The following is a 10219-nucleotide window of genomic DNA, read 5'->3' as shown; positions in this document are numbered from 1 at the left end:
AACCAGGTCTAAAACAGGACTAAACCAGGACTAAACCAGGACTAAACCAGGTCTAAACCAGGGACTAAACCAGGACTAAACCAGGACTAAACCAGGACTAAAACCAGGTCTAAACCAGGTCTAAAACCAGGTCTAAACCAGGTCTAAACCAGGACTAAACCAGGTCTCTAAACCAGGACTAAACCAGGACTAAACCAGGACTAAACCAGGACTAAACCAGGTCTAAAACCAGGACTAAACCAGGACTAAACCAGGTCTAAACCAGGTCTAAACCAGGTCTAAACCAGGACTAAACCAGGTCTAAAACCAGGTCTAAACCAGGACTAAACCAGGGACTAAACCAGGACTAAACCAGGTCTAAACCAGGTCTAAACCAGGGACTAAACCAGGACTAAACCAGGACTAAACCAGGACTAAACCAGGACTAAACCAGGTCTAAACCAGGTCTAAACCAGGTCTAAACCAGGACTAAACCAGGTCTAAACCAGGTCTAAACCACTAAACCAGGACTAAACCAGGTCTAAACCAGGTCTAAACCAGGGACTAAACCAGGACTAAACCAGGACTAAACCAGGTCTAAAAACCAGGTCTAAACCAGGTCTAAACCAGGTCTAAACCAGGTCTAAACCAGGACTAAACCAGGTCTAAACCAGGTCTAAACCAGGTCTAAACCAGGTCTAAACCAGGACTAAACCAGGACTAAACCAGGACTAAACCAGGTCTAAAACCAGGTCTAAACCAGGTCTAAACCAGGACTAAAAACTAAACCAGGTCTAAACCAGGTCTAAAACCAGGTCTAAACCAGGTTCTAAACCAGGTCTAAACCAGGACTAAACCAGGTCTAAAACCAGGGACTAAACCAGGTCTAAACCAGGACTAAACTAAACCAGGTCTAAACCAGGTCTAAACCAAGGTCTAAACCAGGTCTAAACCAGGACTAAACCAGGACTAAACCAGGACTAAACCAGGTCTAAACCAGGTCTAAACCAGGACTAAACCAGGACTAAACCAGGTCTAAACCAGGACTAAACCAGGTCTAAACCAGGACTAAACCAGGGTCTAAACCAGGACTAAACCAGGTCTAAACCAGGACTAAACCAGGTCTAAACCAGGTCTAAACCAGGACTAAACCAGGACTAAACCCTAAACCAGGTCTAAACCAGGACTAAAACCAGGACTAAACCTAAACCAGGACTCTAAACCAGGACTAAACCAGGACTAAACCAGGTCTAAACCAGGACTAAACCAGGACTAAACCAGGTCTAAACCAGGACTAAAACCAGGACTAAACCAGGACTAAACCAGGACTAAACTAGGTCTAAACCAGGTCTAAACCAGGTCTAAACCAGGTCTAAAACCAGGTCTAAACCAGGTCTAAACCAGGACTAAACCAGGTCTAAACCAGGTCTAAACCAGGACTAAACCAGGTCTAAACCAGGACTAAACCAGGACTAAACCAGGACTAAACCAGGTCTAAACCAGGTCTAAACCAGGTCTAAACCAGGTCTAAACCAGTCTAAACCAGGACTAAACCAGGACTAAACCAGGTCTAAACCAGGTCTAAACCAGGTCTAAACCAGGTCTAAACCAGGACTAAACCAGGACTAAAACCAGGTCTAAACCAGGTCTAAACCAGGGTCTAAACCAGGGACTAAACCAGGACTAAACCAGGACTAAACCAGGTCTAAACCAGGTCTAAACCAGGTCTAAACCAGGACTAAACCAGGTCTAAACCAGGTCTAAACCAGGACTAAACCAGGACTAAACCCTAAACCAGGTCTAAACCAGGTCTAAACCAGGACTAAACCAGGACTAAAACCAGGACTAAACCAGGTCTAAAACCAGGACTAAACCAGGTCTAAACCAGGACTAAAACCAGGTCTAAACCAGGACTAAACCAGGTCTAAACCAGGTCTAAACCAGGTCTAAACCAGGTCTAAAACCAGGACTAAACCAGGACTAAACCAGGACTAAACCAGGACTAAAACCAGGTCTAAACCAGGACTAAACCAGGACTAAAAAACCAGGACTAAACCAGGACTAAACCAGGTCTAAACCAGGTCTAAACCAGGTCTAAACCAGGTCTAAACCAGGTCTAAACCAGGACTAAACCAGGACTAAACCAGGACTAAACCAGGGACTAAACCAGGTCTAAACCAGGACTAAACCAGGTCTAAACCAGGACTAAACCAGGACCCTAAACCAGGTCTAAACCAGGACTAAACCAGGACTAAAACCAGGACTAAACCAGGACTAAACCAGGTCTAAAACCAGGTCTAAACCAGGTCTAAACCAGGTCTAAAACCAGGTCTAAACCAGGACTAAACCAGGACTAAAACCAGGTCTAAACCAGGTCTAAACCAGGTCTAAAACCAGGTCTAAACCAGGACTAAACCAGGACTAAACCAGGTCTAAACCAGGTCTAAACCAGGGTCTAAACCAGGTCTAAACCAGGACTAAACCACTAAACCAGGACTAAACCAGGTCTAAACCAGGTCTAAACCAGGTCTAAACCAGGACTAAAACCAGGTCTAAACCAGGTCTAAACCAGGGACTAAACCAGGACTAAAACTAAACCAGGACTAAACCAGGTCTAAACCAGGACTAAACCAGGACTAAACCAGGACTAAAACTAAACCAGGTCTAAACCAGGTCTAAAACCAGGTCTAAACCAGGACTAAACCAGGGACTAAACCAGGACTAAACCAGGTCTAAACCAGGTCTAAACCAGGTCTAAACCAGGACTAAACCAGGACTAAAAATAAACCAGGTCTAAACCAGGTCTAAACCAGGTCTAAACCAGGACTAAACCAGGACTAAACCAGGTCTAAACCAGGTCTAAACCAGGACTAAACCAGGACTAAACCAGGACTAAAACTAAACCAGGTCTAAAACCAGGTCTAAACCAGGTCTAAACCAGGGTCTAAACCAGGTCTAAACCAGGACTAAACCAGGACTAAAACCAGGTCTAAAACCAGGACTAAACCAGGACTAAACTAGGTCTAAACCAGGTCTAAACCAGGTCTAAACCCTAAACCAGGACTAAACCAGGACTAAACCAGGTCTAAACCAGGTCTAAACCAGGTCTAAACCAGGGACTAAACCAGGACTAAAACTAAACCAGGTCTAAACCAGGACTAAACCAGGTCTAAACCAGGACTAAACCAGGTCTAAACCAGGTCTAAACCAGGTCTAAACCAGGACTAAACCAGGACTAAACCAGGTCTAAACCAGGTCTAAACCAGGACTAAACCAGGACTAAACCAGGACTAAATCCAGGTCTAAACTATGTCTCAAACAGGATTTAACAGGAGTAAATCAGGCTGTGTGGACTGTGTCTCCTCGTCTTCTGTCAATAATATTTTTAATTTGGTTCAGTAAAGTCTCATCTTTTTATTTTCTTTTAGCAGACAAAATTTCTTATGTGAAGATATCCGAGTCTTTGCTACTTTACAGCAAACCAAGTAATCCAAAGTATTCAGATTACGTTACTCACTTTAAGTAACTTAATGGATTCTGTTACAAACTACATTTTGGGGTGTGTAATCTGTAATCTGTAGGGGATTACATTTTAAAAGTCACCTTCCCAACACTGATTGGAGATAAATAAAAGTAATACTGATTGTGGTAATTGTCCTGCTTAAATTATAAAACAGTCGAAAGTAAGTTATAGTTGGTGTAGTTGTTGTTAAGCCACAAAAAACATACCAAGATATACAAGTGCAAAACAAGTACAAATGTAAAGTAAACAGAAAATGACTAAACCTGGAACTAAAACTAGATCATGACTAGAACTGGACCAAACCCTAATCTATTAATGGTAAACAAGAAGGTATTAACTTTAAGACACCACCATTTAATAATGAGGCCAAGGAAATGTTGACCTATTTTGTGTCATTTATCATCTCAGTGACATGGCCTGGTAAAGTTAATCAACCAAAACAATAATTTAGATGGTTACAATAATAATCATTTTAAGGTGTGATTAAGGGTGCAATTATTTCTAATTGCTTAAGCCATGGTTATTATTTCCAAAAAGCAACAAATGCCTATTCAGGATAAATTTTATTTAAGCTACATTAATTTACTCACGCACAAAGCCAGATTCTACAGAATTCTACGGCAACTGCTTCCAAAGAGCACGAGTCTGTCCAGTGCCAGCAAACCTATCACCCTGTCACATAATGCATTGGATATACACTGCTCAAAATAGGGACACTTTTATAAAACATCAGATCTCAATGAGAAAAAAATATATGTTGGATATGTATACAAATCTGGACAGGGCAAGGTCTTAGGAACAAAATGTCACCTCTTTTAATGGAAATGAACAACAGATGCACTAGAGTGGTATCAAAGACACAACCTTTAAAGCAGGACTGGTTTTGCACGTGAACATCATTTCAAGTTTCTCCCTCTTAGTGCTTTTTTGTCTGGTTTTCCTCTAGTGCTGCTTTGGCTACAGTGATTATCACTACTGGGAGTATTTGGCCATTCCGTAAACCTAGAGACATCACACAGATTTTACAGCTTCTCTCGAATGGCACATATGGATGTGCCATTAAAAGAAGATTTAATGTCTCCAAGCACAATCTCCAGAACATGGAGGAGGAGACAGGCACTTACTCTAGAAGAGCTGGACAGGGCTGTAGAAGGCCCTCCACCCACCAGCAGGACCCTTATCTGCTCCTTTGTGCAGGAGGAACAGGTTGAGTTCTGTCCGTGTCCTACAGAAGGACCTCCAGCAGGACACTGGTGTGAATGTCTCTGCCTCAACAATCACAAACACACTTCATGAGGGGGGTTTGAGGGAGTCATGTTCTGCAGTGGGCCCTGTGCTCACTGCCCAGCACCATAGAGCTCCATTGGCATTTGACACCAGAATTGGCAAGACCTTCCCCGGTGCCCTGATCTTTTCACAGATGAGAGCAGGTTCAGTCTGAGCTCCTGTGACAGATGTGAAAGAGTCTGGAGAAGACGGGAGAACACTCTGCTGCCTGCACCTGTGCACCATGGTTCAGCAGGAGCGGGTTGGTGGTGGGTTTGTGATGGTCTGAGGAGGCAGATCCATGGAGGGGCGCACAGATCTCCAGAAAACAACAGTCTGGCTGCTATTAGGTATCAGGATGAAATCTTTGAACCCACTGTCAGATACAGCAGGCCCTGGGTTCCTCCAGCCTTATGTGGAGTATGCAGGCAGAACCCAGAGGTTCATCCTCCTCCACTTGATTGATAGAATTGAATGGCCCTCATGATCCCCTGATTTAAACCTGATAGAACACCTCTGGGACATTATGTTTGGGTCCATCAGATGCCTCCACAGGAGATCAGTGATGCTCTTACACAGATCTGGGAGGACATCCCACAAGATCTCCGTCATCTCATTAGGAGCGGCCATGACTTTGTCAAACATGCAGACAAGCATGTGGAGGCCACACAAGAGACTGAGAAGCATTTTGTAGTCTGTAGGCTGAAAATGTTATTTCCATTAAAAGAGATGGCATCCTTTTGTTCCTAAGATGTTACCTTGTCCATATTTGTATAGTTAGCCAGCATTTTTTTTTTCATATTGAGCTCTAATGTGTTTTCAAAGTGTTCCTTTGATTTTTTTTGCAGAGTATATATGCTCCCTTTCATAAAACCAACACTCACACCAGATTCAGACAGTCAAAGCCAGTGGAAAAGGTCATTCAGGTGGAAATAGACAGTACCATGTGAATAAGACTGTGTAAAACTGTGAAACTCCTCAGAAAACCACAAGCTTGAAATGTTTCAAAATTTCCATAATCAGGTTTGATTTTTGTATTTTTTTTTATCTGTTCAATAATGCAGTACATTAGGAGGACACACAATGTACTGCACCTTTCCACGCATATCCAGTTGCTGAGTTTCAAGTGATATCACAAGATTCTGTAGACATGACAATGAATCAGGTCAAGGTGTGACCAGTCCTCCTTTTCAAAGCCTGATCTCATCAGATCTCAAAAACTAAGCTGGGCCGGGCCTGGTTAGTATTTGTATGGGAGACTTCTGGGGAAATCAGGTGGGACAGTGGGGCACCATTTAAAAAAACAAACAAAAAAAACTTGTTTTGTCTTTTGTGACTGATGGTGGTGGTTGGAGGAGCCAATAGTGCAGATCGGCAGCCTTGCTTTCATGAGTGTACTTCCTGATCACATTCATTGTTATTAAGTATTATCTTCTTTAATGGTTAAGTAAACTTTCAAGCACGTCATACAAAGGAGGTGCTCACAATTAACAACAATTTACTATTGTTATAACAGAGGTGTAACTCTAATGATTCATTTAGTAATTATAACTTCTGTAATAACTGATAAATACTATCTCATGCGATGTGGGTGTTGCCTGGATGCTAAGAAAACTCCCTCATTTTGAGAGTATAAAAATCAGGTCAATACCTTCTACTGAGCAGAAAAGGAAGCAGCAGAGAATTGTACAAACCTTAAAGCAATAATTTCTCAAAAACTTGTCATTTCTGGTGAAGCTTCTATCAACTATCAAAATGAAGACACTGGTAAGAAACTTACTTTCTAGACATTCCTGCTGTGCTGCTGCATCCACTCATGTCTGTTGTGTTTTTGTTCTTCCCAATAGTTACTCACAGTCGTAGTTGCTGCTCTTCTACTACGTAAGTTTAAAATGTGCTGCTCTCACTTTCATGTTATTATGTGGGAAATTGGTTAATTCAACATTTTCAAATAAGAATGATAAAAATGTTACCACCATATTATGTAACATTACAGACAATCAAAATGTACTAAATGTATTTCTTTTCCCATTTAGAAACATACCACCAAGTTGCTGCTGATGAGGCTGAGGGCAGTGGTATGTATGAAGAACAACTCTTTAAAGTGGAAGGTAGTGGTGCAGAGGAGAAAAATGATGACACTCTGGACAGTGGGGGCAGCGATGGTACTGATGATGTGATCAGTAATGAGGACAAGACTGGTGAAGAAGATGACACGCCTGAAGAAGAGAAGAACAGTGGTGATGAAGATAAAGATGATGGTGATAATGACAGTGATACAAGCACTGGCAGTGAGGAGGGCAATGGTTCACCTGAGATCACTGAGGAAAATAAATCCAGTACTAGTGGTAGTGGTGGCAGCGGAGGCAGCAGTGGCAGCGGAGGCAGCAGTGGCGGCAGCGGCGGCAGTGGCGGCAGTGGAGGCAGCGGAGGCAGCGGCGGCAGTGGAGGCAGCGGTGGCGGCAGTGGAGGCAGTGGAGGCAGTGGAGGCAGCGGTGGCAGTAAAGGAAGCAATTCAACCCATAAGCACCACCACACTAAGTGCTCGCAAGGTGAGTCATGTGAGAATAATGAGAACATGTTTCATGGGCATTGCATTTTTATATGTATGCTTGGATGGTGTTCATCTAAATTAGAACACTGTATGTAAAAGGTGTTTAAACAGACAGACTCATGAGCTAAACTGTGTATTGCAGAATGTTGGACTCCTTGGTTTGACAGAGATGATCCCACTGCATCAGGAGACTGGGAGACCCTAGAAAATCTTTACCACGAATTCCCTGGGATGATCTGCCACAAGCCTCTTGCTATTCAGGTCAACACTACATGTGGAAAGAGTGTATCTTCAACAGGGAACATCATTGCAGTGTAAGGGTTTAATCACACAGCAATTTTGTTGAATGAGTTGTGTTTTCATTTCTTTTAAATCACTGAATTGTCTTCAACAGGTCAGACACAATCAATGGATTTGTCTGTAAAAACTCTGACCAAATAGAGTCAGATTGCAGAGATTATATGGTGCGTTTCCGCTGCCCTCACGAGTTTTGTCATCCCAAAGGTATGTACATGAATAACTTCAACTGTCTTTTGGTCTGTAACTATACAATACTGTTGTTGTTTTATTATTATATACTTTTTCTTCTTGTGCCAGTGTGCTGGACCAAGTGGTTTAGCACAGACAAGCCCAGTGGCACTGGAGACTTGGAACTGCTGTGTGAACTGAGAGCTAAACATCCTGGACAAATCTGTCAACGGCCACTTCACATTGAAATTCAGAACAAGCTCAACGATCCACCTGCTGTCTTCATTGGACAAAGATTGTAGGTTCATCTTCATTTATAACACTTCTCTGTCCACTAATGAAAACTAAGTAACTGTTTTTTTTTTTCTACAATTTCAGCAACAGCCCCCCTGAAACTTGTGCTTGCCACAAATGTGGCCAGTGTGAAAATCGCCACAATGAATACAAGGTCCGCTTCGGTTGTCCATGTAAGGTTTAGACATTTCCCTGCATCTACAGCCACAAACAAACAAGCAAAAATCCTTACAGGTGATCAGCAAATCAGTAGCATTTCTTCATGATTCTATGATTCTTCTTTACCCAGTTTTGTAATAAATAACTGACATTTGTATTGAAGGAGTTTTAAATGTGTTAATAATCATATTTAACATGTATTTTTGGGTCAATAATAAACTGCAATAATTTATTAAGAATTGTTCCTAATTTATTTTCTGTTAAATTATATTGTAAAAAACCTTTAAACAATAAACAGAGATCATGATTATAACTTGTTATTGATGTTTTATATATATTTGTATAAAAAGTGGAATTGTGTTTAGATAAAACTGTAATGAATTATGCCACATTTGCCCAAAAGTTCATAAAATTATCTTCATCAATAAAGACAGTGCCAAAACCACACTGAGAAAGAAAGTGTAGTATTTTCCAAACATAAACATTATTTTCATTTAGAAAACTTGAAATAGTAATATCAAGGAGTCCAAAAGCACGATGTACAACCCACATCTGAGCCCTGTATTTGAGGCCACATTTATTACAGCTTTTCTAAAGGAGTTTTAGAAAAGGGCATTTAAACATACAGAGCATTATATCAAAAATGGAAACAGACTGAGCATTTGTTAACAGACTCCCTGCCATCTTTAAGGTCTGTGAGAAAGTTGTAGCTGAGTAGCTCACTCAACACCTTGATGCAAATGATTTATTAAATAGCAGTTTGGTTTCAGGAAGTATTATTACACTGAAACAGCCTGCTGCTACTGCCTTAAAGAAATTAAATCTCATGTAGACCAGGGTGGAGTAGTTGGAGGTGTCCTCCTTGACCTGCACAGGGCGTTTAACACTGTAAACCGCAATATTCTTCTCAGTAAAATAGGACATTTTGGATTGTCACAATCTGCAAAAGACGGGTTTGTGTCGTACCTGAGGGGGAGACAGCCAGTGTTGGGAAGGTGACTTTTAAAATGTATTCCCTACAGATTACAGATTACATACCCCAAAATGTAGTTTGTAATGTAATCTATTAAATTACTTAAAATCAGTGATGTAATCTGAATACTTTGGATTACTTGATATTGTCATGCTTTTTTAAAATTACATGAATGAAGCAACCACATCCTGAAAATTCATGTTTTTTCTCTTCAAATTGTCTGTTGAGCCCAAATCTCCATGAGTAGGTAATTGTTTGCTGAAAAGTAGCAAAGACTAAGATATCTATAGATATCTATAACATAAGATCTTAACATAAGTCTTTACTTAACCGTATTAAAAATATTATTGATAGAGAAATGCTTTATATATGAGATCACTGCTGCCTTAAATTATGTCCACTCTACTGTTAGGTGTCATATTGTTTAGTCCTGGTTTAGATCTGGTTTACTCCTGGTTTAGTCCTAGTTTAGACCTGGTTTAGTCCTGGTTTAGTCCTGGTTTAGTCCTGGTTTAGTCCTGGTTTAGACCTGGTTTAGTCCTGGTTTAGTCCTGGTTTAATCCTGGTTTAGTCCTGGTTTAGACCTGGTTTAGTCCTGGTTTAGTCCTAGTTTTAGGCCGTGTCCACGCGTACTAGAGAAAATGCAGTCCACACGCGCCGCACGGGAGGACGGTGGTGTCCATGTGGGACGGAATGAGACGTGGTCCACGCATTCTTGGGTTGATGACAATGATGAAGATGCGTGTTTGTGGATGTCTGTGTGAGCATCCAGTAGTGCAGACAGTAGTGCAGATATCATGAGCCTATGCAGGTTGCTTTCATCATTGCCAATTGCTCCAGTTTGGCATTTAACTTGTAGGCGATTTTATATTTGTTATATTTTTATATCTCACGTCGGGAGAAGTGGGTGGTCGGCGTACCCCCGTGTACCGCGCCCACTACACGCCCGTCCCTCTCTTCTTTAAATACAAAGTGATGTCTGAATGTTCTTGACACAAATGTG

The 10219-nt window shown here is 41.4% G+C and overlaps 1 protein-coding gene across 1 annotated transcript; it reads left to right on the top strand.

The window, feature by feature from the left end:
* The first annotated feature begins 6446 nt into the window (after positions 1-6446).
* Positions 6447-8690, top strand: LOC110167108 (protein lingerer-like). The gene is made up of 7 exons (XM_055147835.1): positions 6447-6535; positions 6616-6649; positions 6805-7320; positions 7465-7636; positions 7717-7826; positions 7920-8088; positions 8169-8690. The coding sequence occupies exons 1-7, from the start codon at positions 6524-6526 to the stop codon at positions 8266-8268; spliced, it is 1113 nt and encodes a 370-aa protein (XP_055003810.1). The 5' UTR covers positions 6447-6523; the 3' UTR covers positions 8269-8690.
* The last annotated feature ends 1529 nt before the right edge of the window (positions 8691-10219 follow it).

This window comes from Boleophthalmus pectinirostris, unplaced genomic scaffold, assembly GCF_026225935.1.
Source record: "Boleophthalmus pectinirostris isolate CB_2022bp ecotype Guang Dong unplaced genomic scaffold, ASM2622593v1 HiC_scaffold_9, whole genome shotgun sequence".
NCBI lineage: Eukaryota > Metazoa > Chordata > Actinopteri > Gobiiformes > Gobiidae > Boleophthalmus > Boleophthalmus pectinirostris.
The sequence above is the reverse complement of the archived record's forward strand: the minus strand, read 5'-3'. Positions and strand labels throughout refer to the sequence as shown.